Source organism: Cyprinus carpio, chromosome A9 (genome assembly GCF_018340385.1).
Source record: "Cyprinus carpio isolate SPL01 chromosome A9, ASM1834038v1, whole genome shotgun sequence".
Classification (NCBI taxonomy): domain Eukaryota; kingdom Metazoa; phylum Chordata; class Actinopteri; order Cypriniformes; family Cyprinidae; genus Cyprinus; species Cyprinus carpio.
In genome coordinates, this window is record NC_056580.1 from 23,056,642 (window position 1) to 23,076,014 (window position 19,373).

Here is a 19,373-nt window from a genome sequence, read left to right on the forward strand (position 1 = left end):
AAATATAAAGTGTTTGTTATCTATGTTGTCTCTTCCGTAGTCAGAGATGTTCACAGCCTGGTGATCCGCTCTGTTTGTCATGCCCACGGAGGAGTTTACAAGTGTGTCATTTCCAATAAGATGGGCAAGGCCACCTGTTATGCCCATCTTTATGTGACAGGTGAGTTTAATATATCAGTGGCTTCTGTTAGCTATGTTTGACAATATTGAATATTGAATTCTAAAAAGGACTTAAAAAGCTCAGCAATAAGCAAAAAAACAAACAAACATTTTTTTATATATTACTGTTTTTGATGATAATATTATGGCCACAATCTGAACATCATCTCTACATGATTTCAAGGATTAGTTACTACAGTATTGACACATTACACATGCATATAACACAAATTTCCAGAGTTTTTTTTTTTTTTTTTTTTTTTTTTTTGCAGTGTAATTTGATTGTTCACAGCCCTGTAGTGTATGTTGCATTTCTTCATTAATTGTAAGAATTTGACATGAAAGATGATGCAAACATTTAATAAGGTAAAAAAAATTGGACTTTATAAAGGTAAATAACATCCAGGGGTAAATATTAAAAACATGCATATTTAAGTATGTAAAAGCTGATAGAACACTGATGAAAATATTGTTTCAGAATAAATAGTTTACACCACCAAAAATCTTGGTGATGCGGTGCTTTTTTACATTTTGTATGGGATAATGTCTGCTGATATGAAAAGTTCACTGTATATCATAATAATGAATAGCATTTTTGACAGTGATGATATATTTGATACATTAAATATTACAGATATATGTATGTAATATAATGTGTATTTCCATAACAGGTTTGGTCTTAAATTTCACATAAGGTGGTATTAAAAAAGTTTTAAAAAGTCTTAAATTAAACTTGTTCATATGATTCAGATTTTTCCACATCCCAGACTGTTCAAAGTAATACTACAATTTATTTTAAGACTGAAGCATATGTGTGCATGTGTGAAAAATAGTGAGAGACGACTCTGGCACCAAATAAATATTCTGACTGACACTTTTGCCGTTTTAGACATCCTTCCTGACCCGCCAGATGGGGCCCCAGTCATTGAGTCCATCACTGGCAAGACTATCACACTAAGCTGGAAGAAACCCAGAAGACTAGATCCGTCCATTGGTATAATTATGCATGTTATTTATGTATTTTCATTTAATTTTGAAACTGTTCTTGTACTGTAAGGTGTGAAGTTCCCCAAAGGAACATTTTAATTGGTCAGCGGTTGCTCTATCATAAACAAATTTGAGATTATTGGGTTTTTCAGCGCTAAATCAGAGAAGCAAGGCTCCTTAAAGTGAAGTGTGTCATTTCTGCACCACTAATTGAACCACAGTTGCAACTTGATAAGGTTCAACCAATAGTGTTGAAAAAAGACTACCTGTTTTGTGACCAGTGGCTCTCTTCTTAATCTTAGTGTGGTCTTGGAGAAACAGAGAAATGAAAGGAGTAGTTTAACAATAAAGGCAATTTCTGTTGACTTTCATGTCATTTCAAACCTATATGCATTTCTTTTGCAAGAAATTACGAATTTTTTAATGATGTACAACATCTAATGATCACTGTTTTTCCATGCAGTTACAACGAATAGAAACTGGTGCTTTCAAGCTTCAAAAATGATTCAAAAGCACCACAGAAGCATCATAAATATAAAACTTTTGCACTATATTTTAAGTCTTCTAAACCCATATGACAGCTTTGTGTAACTAATGTGATTGAATTTAACAAATTTAAGATAATGAGTGAACTCTTCCATTCTCATTTGTGATCTTTATTTCCAAGAGTCACTTTATTGGCATCCTCTCTTTATACTAAATGTACTCTCTGAGCATGTACAGTAAATATTGATAGAGCAACAGTGTGGTGATGCTGGTTGGATAACATCACAGATGATTAACCAGACCTCCTCTTATTTCCTTAACACATTTCCAAGTATGGACACCTGCTAAATATAGTTTACTAGCACTGTGGTACAGTAACTTTTTATTTATTGCTTTCCAACATATATTCTATGTCTTGGTGATGTTGTTGGAAACAGTCAAAGATTTACTGCTGAATTGACTGCCTAAGCCATAAAATTTCAGTGTCCTTGTTCTTTATTGTCAAGCACAGTTTTCTCTCCTTGCAGTGTTATTGAAAAATGGATTGGAAGTAATCAGATTTTTTGGCTTTCAAACTTAACGCAAACAGATTTTTATTTTTATTTCCAGATCCTAGCTCCCTGATGTATGCTGTTCAGCAGCAAGCTCTAGGGTCAATCCAGTGGACCATCATAGCTTCTTGCCTGAAACAGACCACCTATACTATTACCAATCTGTCTAAAGGTGTCCGCTATGCCTTCAGGGTGCTATCAATCACCAGCAAGGCCTTTAGCAAGCCATCGCCTACCACCGAGCCAGTGCAGCTGCTAGACAGAGGTATGCTTCAGCAGACAAGGAAAGCCACAGTCAGACGGGTCAATGAAATGTATGAGTTACTGCAGGAGACTGGCTTTTATCTCTCCGTCTGCAGGTCCGTACCTCCAGGAGGCTCCTGTAATTATTGACAAGCCGGACATTGTATACATGGTGGAGAAGCAGCCCTTAAGCATCACAGTCACTCTCAACCATGTCAATGCATCGGTCACATGGAAGAGGTATTTTGCATTTTGTTTGCATTGAATCATTTTGGAATGGGTACGTTTTTCCTATGCCTAATAATTATTCGTAATTTATGAAACTGTTGATACAAAACATAAACCGCTCAAAATTAAAAAACTCAAATTTGATCATCCTCATGTTGTTTCTTCTGTCAAACACAAAAAAGGTGTTTAGCAGAATGTCTGAGCTGCTCTTTTACATATATATATATATATATATATATATATATATATATATATATATATATATATATATATATATATATATATATATACACTGTACATGCAAGCGACTCCTGTATCCTAATATATATATATATATATATATATATATATATATATATATATATATATATATATATATTTGCCAGTTTTATGTTTTTTGTTCTTTTGTTGTTGTTGTTTTTTTGAGAATAGAAATTGTGCAGTTTTTCATGTGTTAATAATACTTTGTTGCTATGATTAATACAGCACTCTATTAATAATCCTCAAACGCCTAGGATATGTTCTGTTTCATAATTTGTGACTTTATAGATTTTCAGAAATTTAAAATCACAAGAAAATCATTGGTATTTCAGCAAATGCATTTTGATTGTATTAAATCAATTATAGGTCAACTACTTGGTCAACTACTTTTTTGTTATGCCTAATAATTATTTAAAACTTATAAGACTGTTGATAAATACAAACTTTAAAAAAAAATTAAAGTTCTGTCATCATTTACACTTCTTCATGTTGTTTCTTAAATCTAATACAAAAGGAGACATTTATAAGAATGTCAGAGCTGCTTTTTTCAAAAAGCTTTGCTTTTTTACCAAGCATTTATTTGCCATTATATTTTCAGAGGAGGAGTGACATTGTCTAACAGACTGGGTCTGTTTGAGTTGAGCATGCCTGATGATGACCAGCATACACTGAAGCTGTGCAAGGTAAAGAGCACTGATGTTGGTCAGCTCACGTGCATCGCCAGCAACAAGTATGGCAGCGACTCCTGCATCCTAACCCTGGAAATGGCAGGTATGTTGCTGTGTACAGAATACAAACTGGATGAGTTTCTTATTATTGCATATATTGTGAGTCTCATTGATTTCTCTGTATCTAGTGGCACCAACTTTTGAGACCATCATGGAAGACCTGGATGTGAATGTAGGCGAGACTCCTCGTTTTGCAGTGGTGGTTGAAGGAAAGCCCGTCCCAGACATCCTCTGGTACAAGGTGTGTGTTTGTGTTGCAGTGCACATATCATTTAATTAGAAAATAGTTTTTGAGGATTTATATTTTATTAAATATAGTTCTCTTTTAATAAATCAATATATTTTTCTTTTACCATTATAAATATAAAAATAAATGTAAAAATTTTACAGAGGGCAGCTGGGAGTACCCCAGTTCTTTGAAACCATACATTCTTGCTGTTTCACCATAAGCCTTTCCTGACACTCTTGCTGTGGTAGATGTTTGTTGTTTTCATATCAGTTATAGTCACTGAGGGTTTAGTTCTTTTCTATTTCCCATGTACACCAGAAAAAAAATTATTTAAAGGTAAACTTAATTAATTAAAGACTTCAAAGGTAGATCTGAATTTTATTCAGATCCAGAAGTCAAACCTTTTCAGCCTCACCTGCTGATCTCTCACTAACACTGCTTGCCTCATATTTCCTTGAGTCAGATCACTGAGAGCATTATCACATCCTGTAAATCATGCTAATTTATGCTTTGAATGATACTGTTGGCTATTCCATCTCCTGCCTCCAGGCTTTGCCTTTTATTTGATTCCTCTCTACCCTGTTAACCTTAAACTCACACAAATGCATTTTGAATTCAAATCACAACCATTTTTCTCTGATTTTCAGGGAGACACCCTGCTGTCCGAAAGCAGCCATTTTACATTTGTGTACGATGACAATGAATGTTCTCTAGTGGTACTGAACACTCAAGCCGATGACTCAGGAGTTTACACCTGTACTGCTAAGAATCTGGCCGGTTCTGTGTCCTGCAAGGCTGAGCTGACTGTCCACATCGGTAAGCACTTTCACTTTAATGAAGGAGGTTGTTTCTAAGCATGTTGATTCACCACCACCTTACTGCAACCTCGCGTCCTAACCAGGTGAGATGGAACAAAGTGATGAATCCAGCACTGTTGTGGGGCCAAAGATAACATTTTGTATGGGTGATTCCCTTGTCCTCCACCAGTTCCAATGAGTTTCTGAAATTATGAGGATATTAATGATTTAAGATTACCATTATGAATTTTTTGTTGCCAAGAACCCACTCACTTTGCAAGTGACCCCCTTCCTAAAAATATAAAGTCAGAAAATGTTATTATTTATACTGAATGAGTAAGATTTAGTTTATAAAGTTATGTATCTTTAATCATATTATTTCAGAATATTATATGAAAATGTATATATAGTTTAAAAATTAATTGCACCAATGTAAGTTATCAGAATTTTTCCCCCAATAAATATTGTTCTAGAACAACTTTATGTAAAATAATGTTAACAAAGCACAACAAAACATACAATAAAGTTTTAAACTATTCATGTACATACTGTATGCATACTTGGAATAAAAATTAATATACATATATATATATATATATATATATATATATATATATATATATATGGATAAAATAAACAACACATTTATTTAGTTTATTCAAATATATTTTGTGGATATTAAAATGGTGAGGAATGGCTTAATAAGCAACTATTAAACATGTAGTGCATGTTTAGCCTGATCAAGCAAAACTTGCCAATTCATTTGATTGGCTTTTAGAAATGAACATTGCAATTTCTGATTGTTTTCCATGGCTTTCTGTGTCTAGTTAAAGAATACAAAGACGAGCCCATGGAGGATGAAGCGTCCATCCTAAGAAAGATGCGGAGGCTCACTGATTACTATGACGTGCACAAGGAAATTGGGAGGTGAGTCATCCGCCCGGAGCCTCACTTGGACATGCACCATTTATCTCTAATGATTTCCTCTTTCGGCCTAGAAACTCAAAAAGCCAACTCCATCAGCTCTCGCTGATGACAGATCTCAGGTCTTTCCACTCATCACACACGCCTAAGGTTTAATAAAGCTTCAGCTGAGGGAAGGGTTGGCACATTATTACAAATACACCTTTGGTAGGGAAGTATGCAATTTCAAGCTTCAGAACAAAAGAATGATTCAGCCACTTCAGAAGAGGCCACAAGACCCTTGAAATTTCCCATGCAGGATGTAAAAAATGGGATCTCTGTTCCTCTCTGTACAGACTTCTTAATAAGGTTTGCGCAGCTTTTGTATTGAATAACTACCCAGAAGCCCTTTATATAAATATTAGGGCTGTCAGTTTAAAGCAATATGTTCAATAATATGGACATAAACAGCACATTAGCTTCTAAAGCCACTTGCTATTCAGGGATTTACTCATCTTCCACAGCAATGTCTTTGAATTTTCTTTTTGTTGGGTCTTCATACACAAATATTGATTTAAATGTGAATAATTAATCAGTATATTATGCAATTAAATCAACAGCTCTACTTAATATGCTCATCATACTCCTTAAACCATACCAGTTTTGAACCAGGTCAGATTAGCATCAATGCGACTTTGAGACTGTTTAATTTAAGATGGTCAAAGCCACATTTTAAAGGGAGGGTTATTTGTTTGACACAATGGTACACTGAGCGCTCGACTGGGCAGAGAGGAGTGCAGCCATTGTGGCGCTGTATCTCTGCTCTGCATGCTGTCGCTCTCTCTATGCTTTAATTATAATCTTCATGGCCGACTGCCACCGTTCTATTAAGACCTGAACACGCTGCAAACAGACACATGCTACAGCTCTACACGCATAATAGCTCTTTTCCAAAACCGAGTGAGCTGTCTGCTTAAAAAGGATGTTAAGGCATCATATATGCACTCTTTGATACCTTGTATGTTTTGGCAACATTTTGACCACAGATGGTGAACAAAAAAAGTTGATTATAAATATGTTTCATTCAATACAAAAAAAAAAATAATGTGAATTTTCAAAATTATGAGTATCTTACACATTATTTTTCTGTACCTACACCACTATTAAAAAGTTTGGGGTCGGTAAGATGTTGAAAGTCTGTTATGCTCACCAAGAACAGTAATATTGAGACATATTATTACTCTTTATAATTATATTTAAGCATATCTTTTTAATCTCAGCATTTATTTCTGTGATGGGAAAGCTAAATTTTCAGCAGCCATTACTACAGTCTTCCGTGTCACATGATCTTCATTCTAATATGCTGATTTGGTGCTCAAGAAAAATCATTTAATAAGGAATTTCACTAGGTTTTGGTGCTATTATGTAACACAGAGTATTGCCTATGGTGAGACTAGGCAAACACAATTACATTACAGCAATGGGGGTGTTGATGGACTGGTATTGTATACCAAACACCAAAAAAAAAAAAAAAACCTGGAAAAATAGCAGTAAAACAACCATTTATATTTGTAGTATTTTACCAGTTATGAGGTATTACAAAGTCATGTTACTATGAATTGCAATCGATCTTTATTTAATTAGACTGGTCATTTTTAACAGTGAAGAGTGTAATTTCTGTGCTGCTAGTGGCATGCAAAATTGCAAAAACATCATTTTAACATATTACATTTAAATTAAATAAACATTGATTACTTATCATTTATTTGACACAATATTTTCATTGGTTGAATCATGCTATTGTTCCACTGATTATCAGTTAATTTGCTGTTAATTAATATATAACCTTTTTTTTTCACCTTTTTCCCAAACAAAAATTCTTATTTTCTATGCTTTGATGAGAAATGTTCTTTCCTTAGAGGGGCGTTTTCATATGTAAAACGAGTAATACAGAAGGCAGGAAAGATTGAATATGCAGCCAAGTTCATTTCTGCTCGGGCTAAACGGAAGGCCTCCGCTCTGAGAGAGCTGAACACACTGTCTCATCTAGACCATGAGAGGATCCTCTACTTTCATGATGCCTTTGAAAAGAAGAATGCTGTCATCATCATTACAGAGCTGTATCCTTTGTTTACATCTCTGAGAGCTTTAGGGATCAGCGACTATAAAAGCAAGTTTAATTAAATGAAGTTTTTATTTTGAACTCTGTGACATTCAAAGTTTGTCATGATGAACTATTATCTTGTAGTTCATTGTGAGTCAGACGTACAGAAGAGTAGTGCCCTTCTGCACTGAGAGTTGCTACAGCTGCTTTTGTAATCTGTACCCTATATATTCACACCTGCCTTAGTCATCTGCCTTAGAATCGTTCCGGTGTGTATTGCTTCGGTCCATCTGTGCTTTGACTGTCACAAATAGTTGGCATATGTGTCCTTCAGGTCAGAGTCTCTTGGGAAGGCACGCAAAGAAAGGATACTTACATAAAACATGCACATATCTTGATACAATCACAGTGGAGTCTAAAAGTCTTGAGTCCACATTGAAAATTCAAATCAAGTTTGAGCAGTAAATGTTAGGCTTTTAAAAAACTGAAAACAAAAGCAAAGTTTATAAAATGAATAAGAGATATTAAGGTTTTGCTCTACTTTTAGGTTGCAAAAGAAAAACAAAACAAATACTAAGACAGATGAACTTATACTATTATTATTATTATAATATAATTTGTGATGAAAATTGTATTAAATAGAACTGGTATGTAAAATAGTTGCATTTTCACTTGTAGACAGATTTTTGGACCCTGCTGAATACACTATCTCACATCCAATCTGGCACAATCACACTTCCTCTCACATGTTGTAGTGAGGATGAGTGGATCACAAGCTTTGCCCCATCACTGTGATTGTCCTTGACAATGTGTAAAGATGTCACGAGGAGCTTCTCGAAAGGCTTACAAAGAAATCAACAGTAATGGAGTCAGAGGTGGGTGAAGCAGTTTGATCTTTCAAAGTGACCAGAAAAGTTTCAAATTTTTGAACAGACTATTCTGTTATGGTTTGTCACATCTGGCTTGTCGTGGGCCATTTGTCTTTGCATCCTGTAGTTATCTAGAGGATAAGGAATGGATTCTTTTCGGATTTACTCAGAGAATTTCTGTAGGGACAGGACTAGCAAAAGTGACGTGTCCCTATACTGTCTGAATTGTTTACTGCAGATCCGATCCAGCGTGAGGCAGCTGTTGGAGGGTATTAGCTATCTTCATCAGCAGGACATACTTCATCTAGATATAAAGGTAAATGTTATGTAATTTGCTGTCATTACCATTTACTTCCACAAGTAAGCAATAATCACGGTAAGGAACTGATATGTTGACTAGACTCTTCTTTTTTTCCACTCAGCCTGATAATATCCTCATGGCAGACCCTAGTAGTGATCAGATCCGCATATGTGATTTTGGAAATGCTGTAAAGTTCACGCCTGATGAGGCACAGTACTGCAAATATGGCACTCCAGAATTTGTTGCCCCAGAGATTGTTAACCAGACACCCGTCTCCAAGGCAACGGACATCTGGTAACGCACCTGGTCCCTCCATCACAAAACAGCTCTTGAACAAATCTGTATGCAGCCTCTAGTATCATGAATACATTAGTGTCTCACAATTCAACTTTTTTTTTCTTACAGGCCTGTTGGAGTTCTAACATACTTGTGGTAGGATTATTTTAATGTATATGATTGTATTATATTATATTATGTTCGTTTTTTTTTTAAAGTTGTGTTCTGCAATTGTATAGCATAAAAATATACATATGTTCATCACTAATTCCAGTATCTTCAGTTAGACTTTATCAACAACTCTGTTTTGCAGTCTCACTGGAGTTTCTCCTTTCGCCGGAGAAAACGACCGCAGTTCTGTTTTCAACATCAGGAACTATAATGTGGCTTTTGAAGAGAGCATGTTTACCGACCTCTGCCATGAAGCTAAGGGATTTGTCATCAAACTGTTGGTGGCTGATAGATTGTAAGTGAAATCTAGGGTGCTTATCTGCTGCACCGCAGTCCTGTTGATAATTTATTGTCGAGAAAATTATTTCTACTGCTAAGCGCACTTTGTGTTAACTGGCAATTTGTTTAATGTTGTTTTATCTGCAGGAGACCCAATGCTAATGAATGTCTTCGGCACCCTTGGTTCAAGGTAACAACAGAGTAGAGGAGTAAAGACGAAATACTCCTTTAGACCCATTGCTATCCAAATGTGTTATTTAAATTAATACAACATATCTGCCAGTTAATTTAGGTTTTAAACATTTCAGATCAAAGTATTTCTTCACTATAACTGTGATGGAAACCGTTATTTACTGTCATTGTTAAAATACATATTTCATTCTTTTAGACCCTGAATAAGGGTAAGAGCATCACCACAGATTCACTCAAAAAGTTTTTGTCCAGAAGAAAATGGCAGGTAAGATTATATTAGTGGCCTTTGTTCAGTGTTTAAAACATTATAGATTATTTGAGACTGTCATTGTAACAATGCTCACCTATCTCTTTTAGCGGTCTCTTATCAGCTATAAATCTAAGATGGTGATGAGGTCTATACCCGAGTTACTGGATGACTTCTCCAACCATATTTCCATTGCTGTTCCACGACATCTGAAACAAGGCTCACCACCACCTTCATCGTCTTCCGATTCGGATGAAGACATTGATGAGCTGCCTTTTATCCCAATGCCCATAAACATGGAATTCTCAGGTTCTAGAATGTCACTGACTGAAATTGTAGGAGATGATGAAATGACAGGTAGACCAAATGGAAATGCTGAGAAGCCTGCTTCAAGCCATCAGAAGTCAGAGCCTATGGAAGTGGAGACATCAGAGAGAGAGGGTGGAGATGGAGCTGCTAGGGCTAGAGCCAGGAAGAGGTCAACACAAGAAGATGAAAAAGGCTCATCTGATGAAGAACCATCAGAACTGGCCAAAAGAGCTGAACAGGCAAAGAGACCAATGCGCAGAGGTTCAAGCATGGAGTCAGATGAGCCTGATGGAGCACGTCGCAGAGGAGAGTTACGCAGAGGGAGCTCGGCTGACAGTGCCCTACAGCTTCACATCAAACCAGAGGAGGGCACAGAAGAAAACTCTACAGATGGAAGTAGAATTCTACAAAAGTCAGTATCTATGGAGCTTCCAAGGAGAAGCCCAAGTCCAGGAGCTGCAAAGCTGAGCCAGGAAGACTATGCCCTGAAATTGGAACTGATGAGGCAGAGACTTCTCAGGGGTGGCTCTGTAGACAACAAGATGAGTGGATTACGAGGCCCATTGCTGGAGACATTAGGTATGGGGGATGAGAAGCGCTATGTGCGGGGGTCTCGCCTTAGTAACCCTCCACTTGTTAAAGCAGCATCCAGCGAGTCTCCTAGGGATGACATCCCAAAGACAAAGATACTCCGAAAGAGTGCTTCCTTCAGCCAGGGTGATTCAGAGCCCATGCCCCTGCATCGACGGATGGGAGCACCTCTAGAGATCCCACTTGCACAAATAGAAGAGAGACGACTGCAGGAAGCTGTATCTATGTCTTCTCTCACAGAGCCAGTGAAGGATTCTCACCCTGTCACCCTAAAAATTCATACGCCAGATCCAGAGAGACATGAGGAAGAGAAAATCGAGGAAAAAGAGTCAGCAGTCTACAAGGACAATAAATCAGAAGAAGTCATTGTTGTGCCAAAGACTAATGCAGATGAATCCAGAAGTGTTGATCAGAAATCTTGGGAAACGGATGCACAAGAGAATGTTCAGAGCAAGTTAGAGGAGCTCAGTGAAGAGTCTGAAAAAGTAGATGAAATTAAGCTGAAAACCCCCATAGCAGAGGAAACAATTAAGGATGAGGAGGAAAGAGAGGATAAAGAACCAGAGAAAGAAGTGAAGCCTCTTGCTCCAGAGATTGATGTTAAAGAAGTTGAGGATGATGTAAAGGCATCAACAAAGTCTCCAGAGATCACCCTTTCCACCAGCTCCATCATAGTGACCCCAATAGCTGCCCCCGCTCCCAGTCCCCAGAGTGTTGTCTCAACCTATGTGACTCCATCACTCCCTGCACATACAGTGCTCCCAGATGGTAGGGTGTCTGCATATGCCAGTATCATGCAGACTATTATGGTACCATCGGTCCAGGCATCTAGCCAACCTGATCCTGTTCCTGTTCCTGTACCTACAACAACATCCACCCCACCATCAGTTCCAGTATATGCACCCATTTCCAGACACATCTCTGAACCAACCCTTTTGTCAACTTCTTCATCCAAACCAGACCTTCTCCAAACCACTGAACATCCTGCAGTCTTTTCTCGGGTTGCCTCAACAGAACATCCTCCTAAAGAGACAAGTCCTCCTAAGACTCCCACTCGTGCCTCCCCTAAGCGAGAACCGTCTCCTGGATGCAACATTCAGGACCTTGCATCTGAGGAGGTCTTTGAAGCTCGCTTCAAGAAGCGTGAGTCCTCTCTAACTCGTAGTCTTAAACGCTTCTCATTCCAGAAGACTGAAGAAAAGCCTTCCACTGTTGCTCCAGAAACTGCAGAAGAAATGTATCGCCCAGGGCCAATTGGCGCACCTTTAGAATTTGTACCAAGGAGATTGGAGGAGAAGTCCAAGTCAGTTCAGGATCTTCGTGAGGCGGAGAAGGACCCTGGGTTCATGAGGAGACTCTCAATGCGCTTGAAAAGAACCCCATCAGTAGAGAGGCAGGAAGTGAAGCTCAAAGAGGAGGAAGCTTCAGCACCAAGGCGTCGTCTGTCCTGGGCACTGGGAAGGAGGGGATCCCAAGAAAAGAAAGAGATTGAGATGGTGAGGTTGGATGGAGGTCCTGAGCCTCCCCCAGAGCCTGAGTCCAAAGCACCCTCAGAGTCACCGATCCTTGCCATGCGCAAGAAGATTGGCAGTACCATGGCAAGCCTATCAACAAGAATTAGGAGCCACTCTGAGGAAAGGAAAGATGACAATGAAAGCAAGATGGAGAAGAGGACACCTATATTTACAAAAATGCGGCGTTCCACCTCAGAGGGTAGCAGTCTGAAGAGAATGGGTGTTCCACAGAATCAGCTGGCTGCCCAATCAGGGAAAGGGACCTCATCAGAATCTCTCGATTCCATGTCAAGCATCCAGTCAGAATCAGCTGTTAAAAGTATGTTATTTTTTGGTCAATGCTTTTAATTTGATAATTCCTTCATGCTATTGAAAGGCCATAATCTGCTATTGAAAGGCCATAATCTATTTTCCAGGTGCAGAAATTGAGCGCAGATCACGATGGGACCGCTGGGGGTTGACAATGGGAAAAAGAGACAAAACTGTTTCCCAACCAGACATCCCAGCTTCCATTGCCAGGGAGAATGGCTCTCTCCGCTCTCGCCAGTACACACGTCTAACATCTGGTATTGCACATTTCATTTACGCATTACACAGTAACTTGTGCACAAAAGGAGACGTCTGTTTGATTACTTCCAATTTTGTTATAAAGAATTACGTATGTCATCAATGAATCAATTATGCATATGGACTTGCTTTGGCACAGCTGTGGGAGATAAATTATAGTGCCTGTCTCACTAATCTTTTCACTGATTCTCTCAACAATTAGACTTCCCCCCTGTGTTCCATATCAAACTAAGGGACCACGTTCTCTTGGAGGGAGATCCCGTCACTCTCAGCTGCCTCCCTGCTGCCAGTCCTCACCCACGCATCTCATGGATGAAAGGTCTGATTCAAACTGTAATTTAAACTTCTATGAGACTAAAGATAATATTATCTGCCCTAAATTGAGTGCAATATCCTTAACTGAATATACTGAATATAAAATAACTTTGCAATAAGTATAAGTGTATTATCTCAGTGCTGTAGAGATTTTATTCACTCTATTGGCTTCATGTTCTTTTTATCTGTAGAAATTAGGTCTTTCAGTCTTTCACATTATACCGTCTTTATAGCCGAAATGTAGTACTTTGAGAGTTTAAGAAAAATGATTAAAGGGATAGTTCACCCAAAAATGAAAATTTTATGTTTATCTACTTACCCCTGGAGCATCCAAGATGTAGGTAACTTTGTTTCTTCAGTAGAACAGAAATTATGATTTTTAACTCCAGCAGTTGCAGTCTCTCAGCTGTATAATGCATGGCAATGGTAACAAAATCTGTGAGAGAAAGAAAAACATGCACAGACAAATCCAAATTAAACCCTGGGGCTCGTGACGATAAATTGATGTGTAAAGACACAAAACGATCGATCTGTGCAAGAAACTGAACGGTATTTATATAGTTTTTTACCTCTGATTCACGCAATGTCCAAACTGTTAGAACTCTTGTGAACACACATTTACAGCAGCAGGTGCCTGAGCCATTATCTTGCTTTATGGTGGATCGCAGACTTATAAGTGCATTACCACCACCTATCTCTCAAATGGACCATTGACACTCTATCTACAATCTCAATTAGGGGTGTCAGTGGTCCATTATACGGCTGAGAGACTGCAAAGGCTGGAGTTAAAAATCATAATTTGTGTTCTACTGAAGAAACAAAGTCATCTACATCTTGGATGCCCTGGGGGTAAGCAGATAAACATCAAATTTTCATTTTTGGGTAAACTATCTGTTTAAATGCATATATTTCTTGGCATATTGTCCTTTACATTGATTGTTATTTATATTCATATAGGGGATAATCTACAGTCTGCTGGTCGTTATCACAAAATAAACCTTGATAGGGTTAACACAATAGGGTAAAATAGGCTTAACACAAATGATAATATTAGATAAACGGACATTAAATTATTTATGTTTAAATTGTTTTATATTGAATTTGAGAGTGAAATAAGAGATGTGGAGTTAGCACAGCTATAGTATGTAGGAAAACAGGACAGGTAACAGTTATTATACAGCAGTATTACAATAACATTGTTTGTGATCATGCATATAGGATCCTAAATTATTATTATTTCTTTAAATTATCCTTTAAAAGTATCTGTGCTGCACTCAACTAATAATTCTAGATGCATTAATAGTCTTTGTGCTGACACAACCAAACCTGTTTTTTTTTTTTTTTGGCTATACATAGAAAGATCTCTTTTCACCTAAATGTCAAGGTTAACATTAGAGTACAACAGGTTGTGACTTTGAGATTATGATTTTGGAAAAAGTTAAAGTTCCCAATGAACAATTTTGCTTTTCAACTTTGTGTAATCTCAGATAAGAAGCCACTTGAAATTGACCCAAGGATGAACATGATATCCTGCCCTGACGGGAGACAGCTGCTGATGATTATGAAGACCACCAAGAAGGATGCAGGCCTTTATGAATGTGTGGCTTCAAATTAAATTGTAAATGTATAAGTGTGTTGTTTATTGTATCTTGCTCGTAAGTTTGAGACCAGAAGCAAATGAGGAACTGAAAGTCTGATAAAGGAAAGGGAATAGATTGGTAAATGAGAAATAGATTAATAAAACAAAGCAGAGAAGGAAAATTGCAAAGTTAGGGACACATTGAGACTTATTAATTTAACAATAAACATTTTTATTAATTTATCCAAAGCAACTTAATATTCTGCTAGGGACATTAGTTGTGTATAAAATGCAGCAATGCAAAATAGATCATATAATGAAGAAGAATGAATATCAATACACTAGTCAAACTCAATTTCAAATACTGACAATTTCTGACATGGTTATGCATCCGATTTTATGCATCACTTGAATGCATCATTCTCAAACTCGATTAGTCACTGGGCATATTGCATTGCCAAGCTCTTATTGAAAATGAATGAGAAATGGTCATTTTGTTGCAGAAAAGCACTTTCTGTGCTTAAGAAAATAAGGGAAGTGCTACAATGTACAGTAGCATTCCAGAATTTCTCAGAAAAGTGAAGGCTAGAACAGAGATGAAAGTGGGACACAGTGAAAGAAAAGTTAAAGTGTCAATGCATACTGTAGCTTACAGCTAGACTCAGGAAGGAGCTATTTTAGCCTTGAGAACAGAAATGCCATTGGCTTTCTAACATCATGAACAGGCTAATGCACTGCTTATCATTGTGCAAAGCTATTTTCTCCTAGAATAGCAGGCCATAAATTATTCACTCCTTTTTGTGCTTCACAAAGCTGATTAATATGGAAAGGTGACTTGCTAGCAGAGGTGCAAATATCATGTAGCTGCCTTACCTGAGACAGTTTTAGTCTATTTTAATTATATATTTATTTTTACATGTCTGGAATGTGGCTATTATAATATCCCTTTACCTTTATGTTTCCCACAGTCAATGAAAAATGTGGAAATTCAGACTTTCTTTAGCAAATATATATTTTTTCTAGTTATGTTCAGCTCGAAAATGTTTAATCAGCTAAAAAAAAGCATGTTTGTCAATCCAGTTTCTAAGAAATTTGCACTAAAGTCAATAACATACACTTAACTTTTTAGGGTTTTTGGACGGTAAGATTTTTCAGTTTTTGAAAGAAGTCTCTTAGTAAAATTGTGGAATATTATTACAATTTAATATAATATAATATATATTTGAATATGTTTTAAAGTGTCATTTATTCTTGTGATGGCAAAGCTGAATTTTCTGCAGCCATAACTCCAATTTTCAGTGACACATGATCCTTCAAAAATCATTCTAATATGCTGTTTTGACAATTAAGACCTATTATTTTCAATTTTGAAATCACTCTAGCTGCTTAATATATTTCAGGAGACTTGGATGGATAGAAAGTTCAAAACAAATATATTTCAAATGGAATTTTTTGCAACATTCAAAATTTCTTTACTGTCGTTTTTTAACAAGTTTAATATGTGGTTGCTGAATAAAGGTATTAATTAAAAAAAAAAAAAAAATATATATATATATATATTTTCTTTTGCAGGTCTGCCTAATAGTCCTGGGACTCCTGAGGTTCCTCAGAAGTATAAAAACACTGCTCTGGTGGTATGGAGGCCCTCAGACACCATGGCACCATGCACCTACTCTCTGGAAAGGAAGACAGAGGGTTAGTTAATAGCATTCATTGTTTATCTTACTTTGATGAAGTATATTGCTGCATTCTCATTTTAATTTTAATTTTATTTTTTTATAATGGTAATACTGTAACATGTTGATTTTCCTAAATTGCCTAGATTTTCTTGCTATTAGTTTTGTCCATATGTAAAAAACAAACAAAAAAACAAAACAAAAAAACAACACCGCTGGGAAGGGGAATGTAGAGGAAAAACGGTTATCTTTTCCTTCTGCTCTACTGCCCTCTTCTGGAAAGCATAGGTTTTGCAAACAATTCTTATTCTTTACAAGTAACAATATAATATGTATTTTTGTAGGTGAGACTAACTGGCTGATAGTAGCCACAGGTGTGGCTGACTGTTACTACAATGTCACGGACCTTCCAACTGGAGCTGCATACAGGTTCAGAGTGGCCTGTGTGAACAAGGCTGGCCAGGGACCTTACAGTAATCTGTCTGAAAAAGTTGTCCTGGACTCAACAGGTGCACAAAAGTTTTGTGGTTTTCATCTGTTTCATGCTGTCAGCAGCCAATAATTTACTAAACAAAATCATGTTTATTTTTGCTGCAGGTGTGATAATATTTAATGACTTTTGGGTTGTTGTTTTTTTTTTTTGTTTTAACATTTTTCATGTTTTTTTTTTTTTTTTTTTTTTTTTGAAAACAAATGGCATGTCACAAGCATAAAATAAATTAAAAATAGTTTGTAGCCACTAATGTAATATAAATTTGAATAGAACTTATGCATCTAGTCATCTTCATTTTTCAAATTCAAAGTTATTTCTACAGCACCCCAAAAGTCCAGTGGAACAGTTGTTGTCAAGACACTTTTGTCAGCCCCGGCTCCTGCGCCTACAGTGGTAACATCCACCATGACTTTACCTGCAATGAAGCCTGCTGCCATTAAACAGGCTGCAGCACCACCGGTGACTTCAGCGCCCTCTACAGTGCAGCCGGCAAAGCCTGTGTCTCCACCTTCTGCACCTGCATCAGCTACGACACCTTCCCCTGCCACCCTTCCCCCGAGTCATCGTACTGTGCCTGATATCCGAACTCCATCCCCTAGTGCTCCTACCTCAGCTAAAGCTAAGACTACTCTCAACATCACTATGGCCAAACCCTCCCCAGCATCCCCTGTGGCTCAACCTCCTCCTGCCAAACCCTCCCCAGCACCCCCTGTGGCTCAACCTCCTCCTGCCAAACCCTCTCCACCTGTCGTTCTGCCCAAACCTCAGACCCCAGTCAATGTGGTGTCCCCACCTCCTCAAACCCCTCCGGTGTCCCCGCCGCCTCTAGTCTCCCCTCCGCCTGCTATCGGCAAGCCTATCTCCTCAGTGCCTATGTATGTCCCGGCCACCACCACAGCACATGTGACCCCAGTCACCCCAAAGACACCTTCTCCTGCCCTGTCACCACCGGTGGTGTTAGTTACAAGTCTGAGTCCTGTAGGGGAGGGTACTGGCACACCCAATCGTTCGACTCCAAGTGGAAGAGCCACTCCTTCTGGACACATCACTCCTACAGGACGCAGGACCCCTATAGGAAAACCTGGAGACTCGACACTAAGGCAGGGAGTCCCACAGAAACCGTACACATTCATGGATGAGAAAGCAAGGTAAAGTGCAGTGACTGATCACTTTTATATTACTTTGTACCAGTGTCTCAAAAGAACATTTTTATGGCTGTTTATCAAATCAGCGTCAAATAATAAAATCAAAACAACATCAAATACAAAAGTAGCTGAAATCCATATATCATAACATGATAAACGCTTAGCTAGAATAATATATTTTTAAATTGGTTACAGTCTATCATCATGTAAATCAGCTTTTTATGTAATTACTGTTCAAAGTTGTTGAGAGTTTTATTTTATGTCCATTGTTTTCATACATGCATATTTATTTATTTTATTAGTTTGTTTTTATTATTTTATTTTTATTTTCAGACATTCATATTTTTAAATGTTATTTATTATTCTTATAGTTGTATTTATTTATTTATTTTTATTTAGTTTGTTTGGTTTATTTATTATTTTTGTTACTTTTATTTAGATATATTTTAGTTACAGGCATGAATATTTTATTATTTTTATATTTTTATTTATTTGTGTGCTTATTTAATTTATTTATTTTTATGATTTATTTTTTACTTTATTTTCAGACATGCATATTTTATTTTTAATTTGTAATATTTTTTTTTTATTATTATTATTTTTTTTATGGGGGTTCACAAATGGTAGTCCTGGGAAGCTAAGCAAGAAAACGCATTACCGAAGGGTGGATAAACACTTTGTACTTCTTCTTTTATACAGTGACACTTTTAAACATTTAAAAATGTATTTATATTTTTTTAACAATATTACAGAATATCAAACCAAGTGATATTTAATTAGATAGGAAATATAAATACTTTTAAAGCAAATAAAATCATCCCCTTGTATTTTCTTCACCACAGAGGTCGTTTTGGTGTGATCAGAGAGTGTCGGGAAAATGCCACTGGTAACCTGTACATGGCCAAGATTGTGCCGTATGAGCCTGAGAGCAAGCAGGCCGTGTTACAGGAGTACGACATACTGAAGTCTCTCCATCATGAGAAGGTCATGGCTCTGCATGAGGCCTACGTCACCCCACGCTACCTGGTGCTCATCTCTGAGTGCTGCTCAGGGAAAGAGCTGCTCTATAGTCTGATTGACAGGTCAGAATTTTATTATTTCCTGTGCCTTAATGCACATAAAAAGGCCAAATGAATGCAAAATTATGTCAAAATGCCTGTCTTGGCAAGTAAC

General features: G+C 37.2%; 1 protein-coding gene across 1 annotated transcript in view; it reads left to right on the forward strand.

The window, feature by feature from the left end:
• The window catches only part of LOC109095785 (striated muscle preferentially expressed protein kinase-like), a 77,331-nt gene that overhangs the window by 52,874 nt on the left and 5,084 nt on the right, over positions 1–19,373 (forward strand). The window contains exons 15-38 of the mRNA XM_042764456.1: positions 41–160; positions 1,049–1,153; positions 2,242–2,448; positions 2,543–2,666; positions 3,514–3,686; positions 3,772–3,884; positions 4,520–4,688; positions 5,497–5,596; positions 7,492–7,692; positions 8,494–8,551; positions 8,784–8,861; positions 8,968–9,140; positions 9,252–9,278; positions 9,436–9,588; positions 9,720–9,762; positions 9,961–10,029; positions 10,122–12,744; positions 12,842–12,991; positions 13,195–13,311; positions 14,795–14,916; positions 16,443–16,581; positions 16,907–17,071; positions 17,378–18,203; positions 19,043–19,282. Coding sequence (XP_042620390.1) covers positions 41–160; positions 1,049–1,153; positions 2,242–2,448; positions 2,543–2,666; positions 3,514–3,686; positions 3,772–3,884; positions 4,520–4,688; positions 5,497–5,596; positions 7,492–7,692; positions 8,494–8,551; positions 8,784–8,861; positions 8,968–9,140; positions 9,252–9,278; positions 9,436–9,588; positions 9,720–9,762; positions 9,961–10,029; positions 10,122–12,744; positions 12,842–12,991; positions 13,195–13,311; positions 14,795–14,916; positions 16,443–16,581; positions 16,907–17,071; positions 17,378–18,203; positions 19,043–19,282 — 6,295 coding nt within the window. The remainder of the gene's footprint in view (positions 1–40; positions 161–1,048; positions 1,154–2,241; positions 2,449–2,542; positions 2,667–3,513; positions 3,687–3,771; positions 3,885–4,519; positions 4,689–5,496; positions 5,597–7,491; positions 7,693–8,493; positions 8,552–8,783; positions 8,862–8,967; positions 9,141–9,251; positions 9,279–9,435; positions 9,589–9,719; positions 9,763–9,960; positions 10,030–10,121; positions 12,745–12,841; positions 12,992–13,194; positions 13,312–14,794; positions 14,917–16,442; positions 16,582–16,906; positions 17,072–17,377; positions 18,204–19,042; positions 19,283–19,373) is intronic.